Source organism: Mastacembelus armatus, chromosome 21 (assembly GCF_900324485.2).
Source record: "Mastacembelus armatus chromosome 21, fMasArm1.2, whole genome shotgun sequence".
NCBI classification, from domain to species: Eukaryota; Metazoa; Chordata; class Actinopteri; order Synbranchiformes; family Mastacembelidae; genus Mastacembelus; species Mastacembelus armatus.
In genome coordinates this window covers 17192735-17212638 of record NC_046653.1, presented here as the reverse complement: position 1 = coordinate 17212638, position 19904 = coordinate 17192735, and the positions used below count along the sequence as shown (strand labels likewise).

The window sequence follows — 19904 nt, the reverse complement described above, 5'->3', positions numbered from 1 at the left end:
GTTTTATAAAGGGGGCAGTGAAGCCAGGTTTTGCCCTGGGAACACCTGACAGTGTAACCCAGCCATTTCTTTGAGGAAATAGTAGTAAATGCTGCTTAACCTGTCCTGTCCAACTGGTTTACCTCTGTTCAATGCTGAATTACAACTAAGTGTCAACCCATCGTACCTGTGCCTTAACCCACTCATGTTGAACACCATGTACTAATCAGTGCTTTTGTTATTATTATTATTATTATTATTATTATTATTCTACAAAGTCAGAACCATCCAATATATAAATACAACCATGACAGCCATTAAATTGGATCTATTTATATTGGAAGAGATTACAGAGCAAGGCCCTGTTAGTTCAAGGGGGTTAAATGAGTTAAATAGCTTGAGTCAAAGGGTGACTAAAGGAAAGGCTGCTGTAGCTAATAATGAAAATAAAGTCCAACTTTTCCCAACAAAGTCTGGTTCTATGACACTCCGCCCCGGCAGCTGTTAGGCGCATTAAAACGAGCGCACCCATTGTCTCTGTAAAAACACATAGTTTATCGCGTTGTCTGGACACAGCTGACTGCTGCCTGGACGAAGACATAAACAGGCTGGGCTCTAGGACAGATAGTTAGCAGCCCGGAGCGCAGGGTTACAGTCAGCGTGGACCCAAGACACCACCGGAGACAGGACAGGACCGAGTCCTAACACCGGCAATGCTGACGCGGAGTGTCGCCGCCAGCTAACGGGGTCGGAGGGGGAGGGGGGGACGGATCCCGATGGAAAAACCGAAGCGACGATAGAGAAAAGGCGACATCAACAGGAAAGGGTTAGCTTAGGTTCAATGTTATTGTTTATTAAAAGCCACAAAGGGTCACAATGTCCTGCTCTGGCAACCTGGTTTGGGATGTAAATAAACGCCTAATTGGATACAGCGAGCCTAACACCATCAGGACCAACTATTTAGGTAAGAACACAACAAGCCTGTCTCATAATGCTAACGTCAAACAGGACATTATTTTAACACTGTGTTTAGGGGCAGCTGGGGCCAACATGACTGTGCCCCAAGTCCCTGAGCTTTTTTCCTAATAACAGAGAGCTGCAAAGACTGAGCCGCCCAGTGCATGGAAATTCAATTCACTTATGGAAAGGAGAAATGTGAGAGTCCAGAGATGGGATAAAGTATCATGTGCAGCCCTTAATAGTGCAGCTCTCCAGCAAGAGTAAAATCAGGTTTATATCCTCTTTTACAGATTTAATGATCTTGCACAGGAATTGCAGCATACTGTAAATTGAAGTAAATCACAGATATAGTGCCAAGATGTCATAAATAAAGTAGTTAAAGCAGAGATTAGTCATGGAAATGTGTTTATAAAATCTTACGGCATTATAAAGTTCCTTTAGCTTTGCAGGGACAGAACTGCAATGTATTGTGACAAACTTGTAAATAGAAACTACGTGTCTATATATGTTTGATTCCCAGCCGATGTATGATCTGGGAGAAGAAGCTGTGCCATGTGGTCTGAGTTTATGTTCAAACTTAAATAGCTGTCATAACAAAACATAACTATATATATATATATATATATATATATATATATATATATATATATATATATATATATATATAGTTTAATGGGTTAATACGTGGAGAGGTTAACTTGGGCAAAGCTATAAATCTAGTTGGTTTGATGTGTCCCTGCTGTAATAGTCGTCATTAGAGAGACGTGTGGATGTAAGTCGGTCATTTTCTGCCTTGATGCCCGTGTATCTGTTGATTGTCAGAGAGCAGCATGTTCATAACAGTGACTGCAGTGTGGTGGAAAATCTGATGCCGTTTTATTTTGTGCATCATGGTGTCATCATAATGATAGACTATACATCACATTCACATAACAGTCATTCACTGAGTGACTGCCCATTATATGTCATACCATTATACTTACTTTGTGTAGTCTAATTGTGTGTGCGCTCATCTAAACCAATGAGGGGATTTATTATTTCTGCAGAAGCGAGATAAACAGTTCAAGTTGACGTCGGAGAAGGCAGGAGTAGTTTGTTTCTCACAGAATAAAACTAGGAAGCGAATCCTTAACTGAAAGTCAAAAGACTATAGAGTGTGTGAAATGATTGTTTTCATTATGTCTCACCTGCTCTGAGGAAGCATTTGGGAATCAATTGTCTAATTATGTGAAGGGGCAAGAGACAAGATAAAAGATTAGTGTATAAGGAAGGAGGAGACAGAAAGATCAATGTACTCTGGGTTGTGTGCCTTGCTCAAGCAATAAATTGGAATCAATACTGCTAAGAATCGTTAATACGTCTGCTAGAGAAATGCCACGACACCGAGATACCTAAACAGAGCACAGCACTGACAGAGAGGTTTTATAGGACCTGTCTGCAATGTGTCCTGTCAAAGAGTCAGGACAATGGATGTATAAAGATTTACAAACCTGTGCTGGGGGGTCAGGTGGCTCAAAGGGTTAGTCAGAGCTGTATTTAGCATGACTGAGATATGGTTTGAGCCGGTATTGTGGACTGATAGAGGATACTTGCAGCGGTGTGTGGGTGACAGCTCTTGTGGGATAAATTTAGCTCAACGAAGGGGATGGGGGCAACAAGTAGTGGTCTGTATTGAATTACAACACAGAAACATCCTATTCTTTTCAAATTGCAAGACTTTATCTGAACCTGAAAATTAAAGAGTTATTGATATCATATGCAGTTTTTTACAGATGATGTGAGGCAGAAACTCTTAATGAGTAAAAACACAGACAGACATATGGAGTCATGATAAAACTAGAAATAAAACCACACACAAATTCATTTGGCCTTTCTGAATCCACTAGGATAGAAGACAGAACTGGGAGACCAATCTACATGTAAATGCCATCACTGTTAAACTTAGATCCTTTAATTTCAGCAGGTCACATGTCAGGTGTGAACAGATGTTGCCCACAGTTGTTCATGAATAACTTTTCGGAGGCAGGAACTCAAAAAAAGGGAAGTGGATGTGTTTTTCTGTCACTCAACTCTCCAATTCGCCATCACTCTCTCATTCCACTAAAATAAACTGAAATCAAATCTTAATTTCTTTGTTATTGGTGACACTTGAAAACCACTTTGAAGTAAAGTACAGCCTTTTCAGACCACTCTTCGTGCATATTAGAGGTTTACAGTAGCATGATTTGTGTAGGACAATTTCAGTTTTCTTTTTTTTTTTTTTACAATCTTCCATTAAGTGCAAGAGATGTTTCCCCTCCATGAATAATACAGTACATGTTATGGAAATACTAAATAGAAATGTTTAATGTGAAATTTTATGCCAGCACACACTTCTGTTGTACTTAAGTGAAATAAATGGATAGTTGTTTTTACAATATGTTGCAGGAAAAAAAAGCTGAAAAATGTCTCATTATTTTACATTTGTAATTTTCTCTTTTCACAGGTAGAAGAGAATTTGTCCAGAGGCTTAAACTTGAAGCGACATTGAATGTACATGATGGCTGTGTAAGTGCCCAACATGTTTGGTTTTTTTTTTTTTTGCACGTTCTCTTTTGGCAGTAAAAAAAAAAAACTTTTCACTTTTCCTTGGTCAGTTTATGAGGCCTCAGTGTCTGACAGTGTGCAGTTCTCTGACTACGGGTCAGGTATTTAATCCCTCTGAGAAACCTGAAGCTGACACAGTCACACGTCCTGTCACAGTATCAACCTGGCCGGCACTGCATCCAAAACACCAAAACAGCCTCAGCATAAAGGCCCCAACCGCAGTTTACTACGCGTTTGTCTGAACCAGATCTCCATAAAGGATTTCTGAAATGTTTCCATTCAGTGTGATTATTTTAGCTGTTTGATTAATATATAGACATGATATTCTTTGTTAACAAAATAAGGGTTATTAGAGGCAGGAAAGTAATTTTAATTAGTGGTTGAAAAAAATTATTGATTATTGAAGCTATTTATAAAGTAAAACGTTGTGACAAAACTGGGAAATGAATAATGGCTAATTGTTATTTTTCACGCTTTATACATCTAAATATATAGTAAATAACCATGAGGTTAATGGGTCTATTTTAGTTTGCAGGATAGAGAAGTGCTCATGTAATGGCTAATCTCTGCTGAGGATTTTCACCTACAGGTTATAAATTAAAGCAACCACATCACTGGTGTATTAACTACAATGGTTATACAGAAGATAGGTGCTAAGAGCTTTCTCTATTGTGTAGATAAACCACTGCTGAACCTCGTGGGGGATAATGGAGTTCTGGTAGTCTCTGCTGGTCCACTGGTACAGTAGAGTGGGCTGTCTTGACTCCATTGTGAGAAATAAATATGATATCAAAGATACAACTGAAACATATTTGAAACTGTAGTAGATTTCTCTTGAAATTGATTAGTTGTGAAATACAACTTGCATCAATTTTCTATAAACATCAAGATGTAGCTTTTGTTAGGCCTGATTTCAAATCTGCCAGTGGAAGGTGAAGACTGTGAGGCTTTTTTTTTCCTCTCTGCACTGAATCATATTTCTCACAGGAAGCCCAGACCTGTGCTTTTAAAAGGGCATAATGCGTTTGGATCCCCTCATCACCTCCCTCACCCGAATCTGCTCCTCGCCATCTGTCTGTTAATCTTTCACCACATGAGAGGCACAGAGACAGATTCATCTACATTGTTCTGTATATTGTATTAAAAATCTAACCCACTTCTGATGCAGCTTCTCTGAAATCGATAGAAGCCTGTTAAAATATTAAAGATGGAGTGTAGAGTTCAGCGTTCAGGGTGTGGTAACTGATCATTCACAGTGTCATTTCACTGACTGCGGAAAAGTGATTCTGTGGAAATCTGGAAAGTGCAATGGTGTGATGATGAAACACCAACCACGGCTGCAACAAGAGGTGTTGATGAAATATTGATTCACGGAGTGGCAGCAAACAGTGAAGTGATAATAATGATAGTAATCTGCACTCTTCTAATGCTCTATTTAGATTCACAGATGGATTACAATTAAGTAAAACTGCACAAGGAAGTTTGTATTTTCTTGTGAATAACCTCACTGTTAGATCGTTCAACTAATCTTTTAAACCGGTGGTTGTCAGCGTCGTTTTGTTTGTGACCCTTTTAGAAAAACTCATTGCGATGCCTCGTCGCAGTGTGCAGCTATATAGTGTATGAGTAGTTCAATCGATTTTCTTGTCTGAGACCGATTTAAATTATTTGACAGGCCTGAAATTGTAACACTATGCAATATTTTACAAGGTTAAAGAAAAATACATGGAAATTGGTGCAGGAAAATGTTTTTTTTTTTTTTTTATTGTCTCCCTGCATAATCATCTCACAACACCTGTGATTCATCTTGTTACCCACCATGAGAGTCGATACCCCCAAGCTGAGAATTGCTGGTTTAGTCTCTGTCTAATATCTGAAAAGGTGACATCTTCTAACCACTTTTTCTCTCTGTTTCCATTGGTATAAAATGAAGAAAATCAGCAAATCTTCAGCAGCGATCGGTTATTATTTTACTCGACTTAATGAAATGATTATCAGAATTGTTGACAATCTGTTGGGCAACTAATTGATTAATCAACTTATTTTTGTTTGTTAGCATTAATGCAGAATCTTTTTTTTTTTTTTTTTTTTAATCCCAGATCTTGTCTGTCCACAGGTCAACACTATATCCTGGAACGACACAGGAGAATACATCCTGTCGGGGTCAGACGATACCTTTTTGGTTATTACGAACCCGTACAACAAAAAGGTACAGTAGGGATGGATGGATTACTGAATGGGCCTTCTGGGCACAGAACTAGGGGCCCAAAGGGTCAGACCAGAGAAACCTGGAGGGACTGTCAAACAAGTGACTACAAAATGACACAAAGTGATAAAAATAGATGCATAACTATACAAATGACTCAAAACAAAAGAGCACAAAGACAAAAAATAAAGTGTACAAATATGCAAAATGATCAAAATAAACACAACGTAAGTAAAATAAGTGGAAAATGTATACAAGGAGATGTGTAGTGGGGTCATATACATGTCTGTGCCCAGGGGCCCATTGTCTCCTTATTCATCCACGACAGTAGGTCTTTATCATTAAAGCGACAATAATTACACACTTAAGATTTGCAGGAATAACAAGCCTGAAACCTGGTTTTGTTTAGTCCTTGGATGTGATGGTCATGCTTCTCTTCTTCAGGTCAAAAAGTCCATACGTTCAGGTCACCGGGCAAACATCTTCAGTGCGAAGTTCATGCCCCATACCAACGATCAGGAGATCATCTCCTGCTCTGGGGACGGCATCATCTACTACACCCACACTGAGAAGAGTCCAGAGTTCAACAGACAGTGTCAGTTCACCTGCCATTATGGAACAGCCTATGAGGTACAGAACCAGAGACATTTTAGTCAACATTTCAAAGATCATACACAATTTTCTGTCTTCTAACCTTGACCTTCCTTTTTGGTAGATTATGACTGTACCAAATGACCCCTACACATTTCTGTCATGCGGCGAGGATGGCACGGTGCGATGGTTTGACCTTCGCACAAAGACGAGCTGCACTAAAGAAGACTGCAAAGATGTACGGTGACTGCTGGAATATGATTTCTACAGTGAAGTTCCCTTTGTTGTTTTGCTGATGTAACTTTCCTAAACTTCTGTTTATTTGATATTGATGATTCAACAAGCCATTATCTCCTACATTCACAAGCAGATTAATGTCTCTGGACCAATTCAGAAAGCAGTTTTCTTGGATTCAGGCTAGTCTGCATCACAGGAAGCTGAGTGCTAATGGTTAGGGGGGTGTGTGTGTGTGTGTGTGTGTGTGTGTGTGTGTGTGTGTGTGTGTGTGTGTGTGTGTGTGTGTGTGTGTGTGTGTGTGTGGCTGTGGCTGTGGCTGTGTGGCTGAGAGACACACTGTGCCCTCCGAGACTGTGTTGCATATCCTCGTATTTCACTCTTCGTATTGGACACTGATCTTGAAGCCTTCGGTGCAGAAGCTGTTACCCTCTTAATTATCCTACAACAGTGTTACAAGTGAACCTCCACAGCTGAAATATTATAATTAGTAGAGAACATTTTTCTGATCATCAGGACCCAGATTTTGCTTATTTGCTGTGATTTCAGGACATCTTGATAAACTGTCAAAGGGCAGCGACTTCTATATCCATTTCTCCACTGGTGCCGTACTATCTGGCTGTGGGCTGCTCCGACAGCTCAGTGCGTATCTACGACAGACGTATGCTGGGCACCAGAGCGACAGGTAAACTGTTCTGTTCATTCCTCTGCTTTTTCACTCTTTATTCAGGACAGTAGCAAAGATTCACATTGCCTTTTTGACTTATTGTATGTTTGAACATGGGAATAAAAACTTCCTAAACCAGTAAAGCTTCATTTCACAATAAAAACCTAAAATTTACCTTTATCTTCGTTTTACTGGCAGAGTGTCCTCAGCTATAGGTGATGCAGGTCTGTTTTCATCCTGCCGTGCTGCTCTTGGTTTTCCTGCTCTTTGGTTTTCACTATTTTAACTGTGCTCCTGTGCCGATTATTCAGAAATATCTTGTTTTATCTCAGATATATGTTAAATAATTTTTTTATTCCTTCTGTCAGAAGTAAGTCAGCTAAAATATCTAAAACACAAGATTAAAAATGTAAGCTGTAATCGATTAAAACTGGAATATAAATCACATCACAGTCCTAAATTACATTTAATAGAAGGCAAAGCCAAGCAGAAACACTGTGTTTTAAAATAAGTGTAAAATCTAGTGTTTCGGTGATTGTAGGTAAAAGCAAGGTTTAAGTACTTCGTTCAAGTGGTTCTTGATGTTGCATCTTAAAGCCAGAGTTCACCTGTTGAGGTTTTAAAAAGCGTCATTTGATGTTTGTGTGGTACAGTCAAGAACAGAGAGGGTCTGAGGGCTCTACCTGGGACATACCTTCACAGCAAAACAATTAAATAGTCAAAGCAAGTTCATGAAGACCAGCAACAGCTGACACTGTGACTATCTCGCTCCTTCTTGTCCTCAGGTAACTACATGGGCCGGGGGACGACAGGCATGTGCGTTCGGTTTGTTCCCACTCACCTGTCCAACAAATCATGCAGGGTAACGTCCCTCTGCTACAGCGAGGATGGGCAGGAGGTGCTGGTCAGCTACTCCTCCGATTACATCTACCTGTTCGATCCCAAAGATGACCAGGCCCGAGAGCTAAAGGGCCCGTCTGAGGAGAGGAGGGAGGAGGTGAGAACACAGAAGACTCGAGTTACGCTGCTCTCATAAAATCACATTTCTGGACGAGAACTTGATGTTTTTATCCATGCTAACAGCTTTGGAAACTCAAGTTTGGTAAACAGATTCATGTGATGAGTTGTAACGAAGGACATAAGGATCATTATCACTTTGATGTCCTGATTTATGGTGTAGTGCCATTATCAGGTTAATATTTAAATGTAATACTTCACACTGTTACGTCTTAGTACAGTCTCAATTTTGTGGTCACTGACATAGAAACATTGTCCAAATTTTCTCTTTGACCATACAGCCACAGCCCTTAAAAAACATCCTAGGCCATGTGTGAATCCCAATTCCTTTATTTTATCGGTCCTTGGTTGACCCAAAAGTCCTTCTGGTCCACAATGATGAAGGACGTCCCAAAACTTTTATTTCCGCTCTAAGGAGCGAGGCGGTAACACTATGTCCAGTCCTGGCAGTGAGGAGGTGACTCCCAGAGACCTACACCATGTCTGTAGCTCTCAGTCCCATAGAGGTTTTACTACTCATCACTTTCCGGCCATCCCCTCCCTGTCATCTTAAGGATTATTCTTGGTTTCATGATCCATCACCCAGAATTGGATTACCAGTCACCTGCAGACCATTTCCCCTTGGCCTGGACAATGGAGTTATGAATACATCTGGTAGTTATAACTGCATTCCTCAAAAATGCAACATTTCACACTTAAAATTTTATTTTCAGTCCAACATGACGCAGATTTTTTTTTTTTTTTCCCCTCTCACATTTTATTGAATATTCAAACAGGTTTCAAAATTGTTTCTGAATATTTTAAGCGATTAATCTAATATAGTAGTTGTTTCAGCTCTAATTCAAATAAATGTAAATGGGGTCAGTGCTGCAGATGAGGATTGCTGAGTAGGTGGAGCCATTATCGTTACACATGATGCCTCTCGTATCATCCACTTCACATTAAACCATAAAACCCTGTGTAGCCTGGAATATGAGGCTCTGTCTAATTAGTGCTTCTTGTTGCTGCCATGAAAGAGACGTAAACACAAGCACGTGGGCAATCACATACTTCCTGCTGTCTGTGTGTTCATTTTTAAGGAGGGTGGGGGGGGCTAAGGGAGTGTTGGTTGTAACAGAAGTATCTTTGCTGTCTGATCACAGTAGACATTAGCACTAAATTTCTGCTGACTGATGCAGGAGAGCAACAAAACCTGTAATGAAGAAAGAAACGTCAGGTGCTATGAGCAAAATCAAAAGTGGAACATTTTTTGTCATATTCTTGTTCTTCAGTGTTTTGCTTGCGTACGTTGTATTGGTTTGGTTTAAGACTCACATATATCAACAATTAGAAAAAGTGAACCTTAGAGTAACTGATATAATCGACGTGTCCCTCAGGCTTCATGTGCGACTGAATGTGCTGGATCATGGTGCTAGTGTTTCAAAGCCTCGTGGTGAGTTCAGCTGTGTTGAGATGCAGCCACCACACACATTCCTTTCCAAATACAGCAGCCGACGCAGGCAGTGTTCCTCTATCTTCTAAAATAGTTTAGGCCAAGGTGGGGGGGCCACCTGTGACCCCATTTGTTTAGGATCTTTTTCTCTCTTATTTGTTCTGTTATCTCTTTCAGCCTCTGCTTCTTTTCAGCACTTCAAGCCCATGTCCAGACCTGATGACATTTCCCAAGTAAAGCAGTTGATAGTCGTGCAGTAAGACCCCCTTTTTTCTATTTCTGGCGTTCAGCCTGTTGCTCTGCAAAGAGAGCCAGGGCACAGGAAAGTGAAGGCAACCTCAGTCGTGCAGCAAGAGGGGAGGGGGCACTTTTAAAGAGAACGCTGACAGAGACGAGCAGTGTTTTGCTTTGGTAGCAGAGCTATTTTTGCTCATGCTTTGATTGACAGAGTGATAATCTTTCTGTGTGTGTGTTTCCATAGCTGAGGCAGCCCCCAGTGAAGCGCCTCCGTCTACGAGGTGACTGGTCTGACACTGGACCCCGAGCTCGTCCTGAGAGTGAGAGAGAGAGAGATGGTAAGGAGGCAGTGAAGAGTGCCATGATGTATATGTTTCATTTTCAGTTTATTGGCTAAGCTAAAAGAATTTCAGTGACCCTGGGTGAAACTAACCCTCCCAATTTGATTGCAAGGGCCCAACTAAGAAAGCAAGTAAGAGCACTCTAGACCATCTTGACCAAATCTTGCAACTGCCTTGTATTTAAAACAGCATGAAAATTAGATAGTGTGTGATTTTTACCATGTGTGATTAGTGCACACCATCTTTGCAATGTTTTTTCCCATCACTCTTGTAGGGGAGCAGAGCCCAAACGTGTCCCTGATGCAGAGGATGTCAGACATGTTGTCTCGTTGGTTTGAGGAGGCCAGTGAAGCTCAGAGCAGCAGAGGAACCCGACCTCAGACACGACCCAGAGGTAGATCTTAATACTCAGCAAATCAGACAAAACTGTTACGTGTCCCTCACTTCTGCTCTCTTCTGTTGTTCAGGTAACGAGCCTAGTCAAGACAGGTGTAAAGTGAAACCAACCTGAAAGATAAATCTGAGTTTCCTACCAGCTTTTCTTTAGACTGAAGAAGCCACTTGGATTAGTGGTGAAACATTTTGACCTTAAAAACTAGAAGTCCTCACTGAGAAAACTGTACTTATCTGTTCATTTTCTTGTTTTCAGGAACAGCCGTCCGTCCAGAGGGGGCATCAAGTACACCGGGTGGCCCTGCAGGAACTTCAAGTCAGGAGTCTAGTACTACTGAGAGGCCTGTGGGGACAGACACCCCAGAGGTACCTGCCAGCCCTTCTACTGCCGCTGCTGCCCCCATGGCTAAATCCACTTCCTCTTCCTCCTCAGGGTCATCATCAACCGTTACAGCACCTCCTCCTTCCAGCTCCTCCCCATTGGAGAGCTCGGCACCTTCCTCCTCTCCCCTCACCTCCTCCCCTGACTCAGAGCAGAGGAGTCAGGCCAGCATGACCGGGACCCCCACGCCAACGGATACACCCACCTCAGAGCCTGCACTCTCAGGTAAGAGTCACAAAAAATGCAAACACCAGCGACACTGACAAAGTTCACTATTCACCTATGCACAGAAATCTATTCTCTTCAGTACAGCAAGTAGACATCCTCACATTTACTCAGTCTCCCCTGTATGTATGTGGGTGTATGTTTGTGTGTGGGTGTGTTTGTTGAAGTCACTCCACTCAAGCAGCAGCCTCACTTCACTCTCTTCTCGTTCAGCACCCTGTTTTCCTCTTCATCTTTTTGCCTGACTCCTCACATCTTCCTCCCTTTATCTTCTAATGGTGCATTCACTGTCCCTGTCTTCCTTTGATCAGAGTACGGTCCTCACCGGCTGCCCATAAGTTTAGTGTGTAGGCGTTTGCAGAGGTTGCTTCGGCTGGCCGACCCCCCAGGACAGGGTCAGCGAGCGGCCCGTTCTTCTCCCTCTGCAGCTCCTGAGAGACAGTCACAAAGAGCTGCTACCTCTTCTGCTGCTGCTGAGATGCAACCCAGTACAGGTTACCCTCCCCTTCGAGCTCCCCGCCCCTGCAACAACTCCCTCCATATGGGCTGTTCACCTGGGCCCACTCCCCTGCCATCTTACCCTTCCCCCTCTGTCAGAAAGGCAGACAAGTCTGTTTGTAGAGACAGTTAGGCTCCAGAAAGACCCAGTCTTGCCAGAACTGACAACTAATCCCGCTGTGATCCTTTTTCCATTCCCCAATAATGCACCTTGTAATTATTAACCTCTGTCTGCTCAGCCCCTCACTCACTAATGCTCTCACTTCATCACTCCACTTGATGCTTGAGTTTTCACCTGCAGACTCTCCTTTTGGAGTGGCAGCGGCTGACGTGTGAAGCTCTGCTTTGACGTCCTCATAGATCATGTGGTTGTTCACCCATATTTGATGAAACATACTGCTCGGACGTCTTAACTAGCGATCATAACTCAATTCAGTTTGGTGTGATCTCACATTAATATTGAGAGTCAACTAAAGCCTGTTTCAGACACTAAAATGTTTCCCTGCCTGTTAAAATGATGCTTTTTTTGTCATTTGGTTACATAAATGGTGGCCTATGGTTTTATTCAGCTTCTGATGAACTGAACAAACCTGATCCAGGTAATCAGCAGTGGGTAGGGCAGATAGTTGGAACACAAGCAGTGCAGAGGCCCTCAAGGAACATGGGTTGGGCACCCCTGCTCTACAGAAAAAGCCAGAACACACACAATATTTTATCTCACACACAGTAGCAAAAAGCTAAAACTAATCATAGGAAAGGAGAATATTTTGTCCCAGGGACGTCCGACGCGAATATGTTTTAGAAACATTACTGACGTAGTTAGACAACAGCTGTTTGTTTATTACACGTTGTTATATGTCGTCGTGTCTGAAAGGGGCTTTGTTGAACATTTTCAGCTCAACCAGTGATGCATCTGACACCAGTAATTTATTATTAGAATAAAGAGTCATTGCTTATATGTGCTTTGTAAAACCAAGGTGTACTATAGGAAATGGCAGAGAATATTTTTGTTTTGGAGCATAGTAACCAATTTTAATATATGACATTCAGACTGTTACAATCAATCAGAATTATATTTTCTATTGTTGTGGTATCTTAGGATAAGTAAATTTTTGTGTTGGTCATTTCCCCGATTACATTGTATCCCAGGAATAAAGTCAATCAGTATAAATAAATAATAATACAGTAGTAAGCATGTGAACATGTCATGTTCTTGTTTTTGTTCTAAATCAAATTTCTGATGCTCCTTTTGCATATAAAATCTAAAACTGCAACTACAGACTGGAAAATTAGTTTTCCCAAACAGAAGAAGCTTTTCTTCCTGCTTGGCCCTACATTTTGTTTTGTTTTGCTTTTATAACATGGGCTTAAAGGGACGTTTTTTGTTTTTTTTTTTAACCCTCATACACATCGACTGTGAATTTTCTCAATGTTTAGTCGGTTTCGTTTGTGTTCCAGATTCCCCCTCGTCTGTGGTAAACAAACAGCTGGGATCCATGACTCTTGATGAACAGCAGGGTGCGTCCTCTCCCCCCAACCTGCTTCCATGTTGTCTTTATTCCCCCCCTCACATTAAACCTCAACACAGTCTGTCCTCCATCATGCTTTTGCTTTGTCTCTGTATCCACCACTGCTCCATTCCCTGCCCACATGTCCACTGAAGAGCCTGCAGAGAGACAGGGCAGGTCTGTCTTACTGTTACTAGGATGGAAGGATACAGTAGCAGTAACAATAATAATCATTTAACATTTATATCGAAGTGATCGAACCATATTAATCTCTAAAACAAGTTCTCTAAATGGTCTCAAACCTATTTTTCACATTTTTGTTTTCCATTTTACCTGCAAGATGAAAAATATGAAGCAATATCTCAACCAGTTTATCAGTCTAGTTCTAGTTCACAAACTTAACTAGTCATCAAAAGAGATGACAATTATCTGTCATCATTTTTATCAGTGGGAACTAATTTATTTAACTTAAAAATAAAACATCTTAAAATCTAATACAAGTGAGTCTGTCCCTCCTTTACCTGAGTTTTATAAACAAGCCGAGTTGTCTGTTCGTCCTCCAGGGGTTTTCACTTGTGTGTCTTGTGTCTTGGTGTGTTTCTGTCTCATTAATGTAGCTGCTGATGGTCATTTGTGTATGTTACTGTGTCTGCTGCCTGTTTCCATCTCTGTTTAGTGGTGTGAACTGATGCAAAAGAGAGCTACATGTTTCCAGTGTGGGTTTAAACAACAGGAAAAATTGCTTTCATTCTTGAACAATACTAATAACTCCTTTATGTGTGTCTTCCCCTTCCCTCCCAGGAGCAGCAGAGGCTGCAGGTTCACCTCCTGACGAAGCCGTATCTGCACCAGCCGACAGCAGCACTCCCACCTCCTCCACCATCACCACCGTTACCAGCACCGGCCGACCCAGTGTGGCAGAGCCGGTCCTCAGCCTCCACTATAGCTCAGAGGGAACCACCACCAGCACCATTAAGCTGGACTTTACAGATGAGTGGTGAGTGACAGAGAAAGGTCCAGTCAATCTCTGCTTTCTGAAATCACTGTGAAGGTGTGTCAGAGGTAAAGCTATTGGTGAACAGTCTTACACCAGTAGATTCAGAAGTAGATGATGTATCATAAATTAAATCATTTAAAAAGCTACATATGGTAATAGTACAAATAAGAACTAGTTAGTTTTACCTAATAATTTAACCTAACAAGTTTAAAGACCCTCATAGACATGAAAGATTCATTGAGCTTTTCTTTCCTCTACAGGAGCAGCAGTACATCCAGCTCTATGGGCAGCGGAGGTCCTAAAACCTCTGAGGCTGTGGCTCTACAGAGCAGAGCGAGTCTGTCGACAGATAGTTCAGTGTTGGAGCAAAGTGAGTCGTCTTCTTTGGCACAATGAAAATTACTTCACATCAAGTTCAAAGAGAAACTTAACTCCAGGCTGACAAGCACCTATTTCTAACCACATCCAGCAGTGATGTCACTGTGGACTGAAGTACACCTGTACATCACTGCAGGACGATACGAGTAGAACCAAGTTACTCTTCAGCTTTATTCACTGGATAGAAATAAGCCATAAGAACACACATCTCACTTTTCATGCCTACAGTTAACCTCACAACAGTAAAGTTCAAAATACGTCTACGTCCCACAGTCCTACATGTTTTAATCTATACTTCCCTGCAGCTCACTCTGAGTCGTCAGACCAGCAGAGTCTGCCCGCCGCCTCCACGGAGCCTCCGTGTGATGCCTCCTGCTCCGGTACCCTGGGCAGCCCATCAGCTCCAACACCAGTCGAGGGTTCCTCTGAGGGGGACAGCATGGCGTCTTCGCCACTGGAGAGACCAGACGGCACCGAGGACACATCGGGAGGCTGCAGGAGAGCAGAGCCCACAGCAGAGAACGTCCAAGAGGGAGGGGAGGGCCAGAGTCAACCTGCACGAGGGAACCAGGACTCTGATGACAGCGATGACGATCCAATCCTCATCCCGTCAGCAAGGTTCAGAACACAGGGACAGAGGTATGCAAGACAAGACAATGCTCTTTTTCTGTTGACACACTACAAGCAAGAAAACATCCTCATGTGTTTGAATGGAGGTTATATCACTTAGACTCAAATACTGATTACTTTTAAAGGGTGGGTATTGGATGTCTGATTGGATGTCTTGTGATGCTTTGCTATTGACTGTTTTACTACATATATAGACTTAATTCCAGAGGATCTGCAGTAGGAGATAGGATGATCAGGTAACGTCCTTGCTAAAGCATCTAACCTGTCAGCTGTGTGACATGCAGCAGGGCATTGAAACTCGGTTTTGGTTTGGTCATGTCACTCACCAAAAAAAACAACTAATAAACACACAGCTAACTGTAGCTTTTGAGCACCGTGCATGTGAGTACTGACTCATTTTGATGCATTTTGAAGATATTATACCAAAAAAGATGAATATGTGCATGATTTATTCTGAAGGACAGGGGGTGAACAATATACGGTTTAATTTCTTTAATTCTGATATAACGTGACAAGCAGATGCTTTTAAAGTGGCTGCTTTCTTTCTAGCTTGGAATTTGCTTAAAAAAAAGCTTGTTATTGAATGAAAAGTTGAATCCAACATAAAATCAAAGCATGGGGTTGGTAAGCACTAGTGACAGCATGGGTTTATGTGTGTGTGTTTTTTTGTGTGTGTGTGCGCTTTATATTTAAGTGTTGGTTTTTGATGTGTTTGTCAGACGCTCAGCAGCTGCTCGAATCCAGGAGTTGTTTCGCAGAAGGAAAGAAAGGAGGGAGATGGAAGAGAGTGAGACCCAGAATATCAGAAGACCCTCAGTCAAAATGGTCTACAAAGGTCACCGCAACTCCAGGACAATGGTACAACTCAGACCATTTTCAGTGTTTTTCATAGGAGTTTGGAAACCACATGAACAAATATAATAAAGTTCAATATTTTGTCTGACCACAACAGTCCAAAACCAAAGTGTTAATTGCTCCAAACAGCTACAACAGTCCTCTTTTAAGTCTATAGTTGCGTGTGATGTTTTTCTGTGAATTTTGTACAGAGCCGTGTCATTTCCAGTCATAATATTAAGCCAATTGTCCTCCAGATTCATCTCTTGGCCAAACACACCAATATGACATTATTATGAATCTTCTTATTTCTTTTATGTTCAGATAAAGGAGTCCTGTTTCTGGGGCAAAAACTTTGTGATGAGTGGTTCAGACTGCGGCCATATCTTCATTTGGGACAGACACACAGCAGAGCACCTCATGCTGCTCGAAGCCGACAACCACGTGGTCAACTGCCTGCAGCCGCACCCCTATGACCCCAGTGAGTCCCACTTCAGCTTTACTCTGGACCTCAGATCATCCCGTCCAACTTAGTTTTCAATTTCTGGTCTGTTTCAGTTCTGGCTTCTTCAGGGATAGACTATGATATCAAGATTTGGTCGCCACTGGAAGAGTCGGCATCTTTCAACAGGGTCCTCGCTAATGAGGTATGACAGCCAAGCCCTATTGTCTGGATGAGACGGGAGGGCAGTAGAGCAGATGGTTGTAATTCAATCTGAAATGAAAAGTTGAGTCAAGGGGTCTTCAGGTTTTACTTTCTTATATTTTATACTTCAATTTTAGGAGGAAATGTTATTTATTTCCCATTACATTTATTATATAGCTCCATCCATTTTCTTCTGCCTATCTGAGGCCAGGTCACAGGGGCAGTAGCCTAAACAGGGATGCCAAGACTTCCTTCTCCCTGCTCAATTCCTCCAGCTCTTTCAGGGAGACACCGAGGCATTCCTAATCCAGTCAAGAGACATACTCCCCCCAGCATGTTCTGGGTCTGCCCTGGGCCCTCCTCCCGATGGGACATGCCTGGAACACCTCCCCAGGGAGGTGTCCAGGAGGCATCCGGAACGAATGCCTGAGAAACCTTAGCTGGCTCCTCTCGATGTGGAGGAGCAGCAGCTCCACTCCGAGCTGCTCAACCTATCTCTAAGGGAGCGCCCGGCCCACCATGCAAAGGAAGGTCATTTTAGTCACTTGTATCCGTGATCTTGTCCTTTTGGTCATGACCCAAAGCTCATGATCATAAGTGAGAGTAGAAACGTGGATTGACCGATGAATTTACTACAAGAGAGCGGTTCATCAGACACCTTGCTGCTGCTGACGCTGATGATTCGTCTGTCAATCTCATGTTCTCAGTCAAGGTCACCAGCTCCCCACCTCCACTGTAAACAGTGTTAGCAGAGCACTGCTTCCCCTCCTGAGGCGCTGAATGGTTTGCCAGAATTTCCTCGAGGCTGACTGATAGTCGTCCTCCATGGCCTCACCAAACTCTTCCCAGACCCGAGTTTTTGCCTCCGCCACCGCCTGGGTTGCAGTACAATTAGCCTGCCAGTACAAGAGGGGCCTGAGGAGTCCCACAAGCCAGCCAGACTCGAGAGGACTCTTTCTACAGCTTGATGGCGTCCCTTACCTCCGGTGTCCACCAACCGGTATTGGGGTTTTTGCCCAGACAGGCACCAGAGACCTTACGACCACAGCTACAAACTGTTGCATCAACAATGGAGGCTGAGAACATGGTGCGTTTGGACTCAATGTCACCCACCTCCCTCGGGATCTGGTTGAAGCAGAGGTGGGAGTTGAAGATCTCTCTGACAGAGGGTTTGGTCAAACATTCCCAACAGACCATCAGAAGATGTTTAGGTCTGCTGAGTCTGTCCAGCTTTAACCACCACCAGATGGTGATCAGTTGACAGCTCTGCCCTTCTCTTCACCCGAGTGTCATATGGCCGAAGAGTCAGATGACACGACCACAAAGTTGATCATCAACCTAGGGTGTCCTGGTGCCATGTGCACTTATGGACACCCTTATGTTTGAACATGGTGTTTGTTATGGACAAGCTGTGACTAGCACAGAAGTCCAACAACAGAACACCACTTGGGTTCAGATCAGGGAGGCCGTTCCACCCAATCATGCCCCTCTAGGTTTCGCTGTCGCTGCCCACGAGAGTGTTGAAGTCCTCCAGCAGAATGATGAAGTCCCCAGTTGGAGCACCTTCCAGCACCCTTCCCAGAGATTCCAAGAAGGCTGGGTACTCTGTACTGCTCTGCTCGGCCCATAGGTCAAAACAACAGTAAGAGACCTGTCCCTGACCTGAAGGCACAGGGAAGCGACCCTCATTCACCGGGGAAAACTCCAACACCTGGTAGCTGAACTGGGGAACTATAAGCTAGCCCACACCAGCCTGCCACCTCTCACCGCAGGCAACTCCAGAGTAGAAGAGAGTCCACTTCTTCCTTTGTTAATCTTAACATTTTATTTAAATTTGTTTCACATATTGGTGCTGTTTAAAAGAAAAACTAACAAGTAACATTTTAATTTACAATACCTTTACCCTTTTCTCCTCCTCTTTTTCTCTGTCTTTCAAGGTAATAACTCGGAACGAACTGATGCTAGAGGAAACAAGAAACACAATCACAGTCCCAGCATCTTTCATGCTCCGAATGCTGGCCTCCCTTAATCACATAAGATCAGGTAAACACACGTGACACTATTTATTCTAATACTTTTAGCATTAATATTTGCACCTGTCAGTTTTTGGGTCCAGAAACTATTTACGTGCCCTTTTCAGGATTTTGTGCAGCTTCTAGTCTTTCTGTTCGTCTCTTTAATATTGGATTTTCCTGTTTTTGTAGATCGACTAGAAGGTGATCGCTCTGAAGGTTCGAGCCAGGAAAATGAGGATGAGCAGTAGCCTGCAGGCATTTTATTTTAAAGAAAACACTATTTCTTCTTGCTGTATAGCACTTGAAAAAAAAACAACAAAAAACATGAGATTTGTACTAGTATAGAATACTTCCTTTTGAAAATTAGTCTAATTTCTAGCTCCTCTGTTTTTTTTAAGATGACTTTCTTACCGATGTTTCTGTACGAGGAAAAACTTCATGTGTGAATGCAAAAGGAAAGGACGTCAGTATATAAATATATATAATATTTAACGTGTGAGAATAATGACGGCTGGTGTTTTGGATGTTAAGTGCAATATTGTTTTGTTAGGAGAGAGTGAGCTTCAATCAACATTAAGGTGTGACATTTTGAATTTGTAGCACAAAGCTCAGAAATGTTGATGTGCTGCTCCTTGTTTACGCATGTACACAAGGACTTTAAAACCTACTTGGAGAATGCTTTAAATTTGTTCTTGAACAAAAAAAAAAACAAGGCTATGGTTCTTCTACTCAGTCATGTCAATAAATTATGTTTTACAGAATTTGGAAAAAAAAATAAAGCTAAATGGCATCTCAAAATTTTCACTTGTCTCAAAGATAAAAATGGGTGGTGAAGTAGTTTAAATAATTCAAGAAATAATTTTCATATTTTTAACATGATGATTCCCAAAAGGGTTAATATTAAAGAGACTATCAGCCTGCAGACAGACAGCTGAGAAGATGTAAAACTGCAGAGGAAAAAAAAAAACCCCATCAAATTAGCATTGCACTCTAAAACAGCGTCGCACAATTGACAATATAAAGAAATATATAAATGAATGCAACGGAAACCACAAAAAACACAAATACAGGACCAGTCAAACGTTTGGACACATTTTCTTATTCAATTCAATGGTAAAGTATGTCCAAACTTTTGACTGGTAGTGTAT

The 19904-nt window shown here is 42.1% G+C and overlaps 1 protein-coding gene across 4 annotated transcripts; it reads left to right on the top strand.

Annotated features, from left to right (window-relative positions):
• The first annotated feature begins 551 nt into the window (after window positions 1–551).
• Window positions 552–19778, top strand: dcaf6 (ddb1 and cul4 associated factor 6). 4 transcript variants are annotated; one of them, XM_026294851.2, is made up of 22 exons: window positions 552–943; window positions 3425–3486; window positions 5642–5734; window positions 6176–6361; window positions 6447–6560; window positions 7106–7241; window positions 8009–8220; window positions 10154–10247; window positions 10525–10644; window positions 10900–10959; window positions 11077–11250; window positions 11562–11744; window positions 13207–13266; window positions 14058–14253; window positions 14514–14623; window positions 14937–15270; window positions 15456–15497; window positions 15981–16119; window positions 16420–16576; window positions 16654–16742; window positions 18679–18784; window positions 18946–19778. In XM_026294851.2, the coding sequence occupies exons 1-22, from the start codon at window positions 856–858 to the stop codon at window positions 19002–19004; spliced, it is 2814 nt and encodes a 937-aa protein (XP_026150636.1). In that variant the 5' UTR covers window positions 552–855; the 3' UTR covers window positions 19005–19778. The 4 variants fall into 4 exon arrangements, with proteins under 4 accessions (XP_026150636.1, XP_026150635.1, XP_026150634.1 ...); XM_026294849.2 differs by having other exon boundaries at window positions 553–943; window positions 10900–11250; XM_026294850.2 differs by lacking the exon at window positions 15456–15497 and having other exon boundaries at window positions 10900–11250.
• The last annotated feature ends 126 nt before the right edge of the window (window positions 19779–19904 follow it).

Coding starts and splice junctions, on each gene's coding strand:
- dcaf6 (XM_026294849.2), top strand. CDS start 856: ATGTCCTGCTCTGGCAACCTGGTTTGGGATGTAAATAAACGCCTAATT. Junction 6,561..7,105: donor CTAAAGAAGACTGCAAAGAT/GTACGGTGACTG, acceptor CTGTGATTTCAG/GACATCTTGATAAACTGTCA. Junction 11,745..13,206: donor TGAGATGCAACCCAGTACAG/GTTACCCTCCCC, acceptor TTTGTGTTCCAG/ATTCCCCCTCGTCTGTGGTA.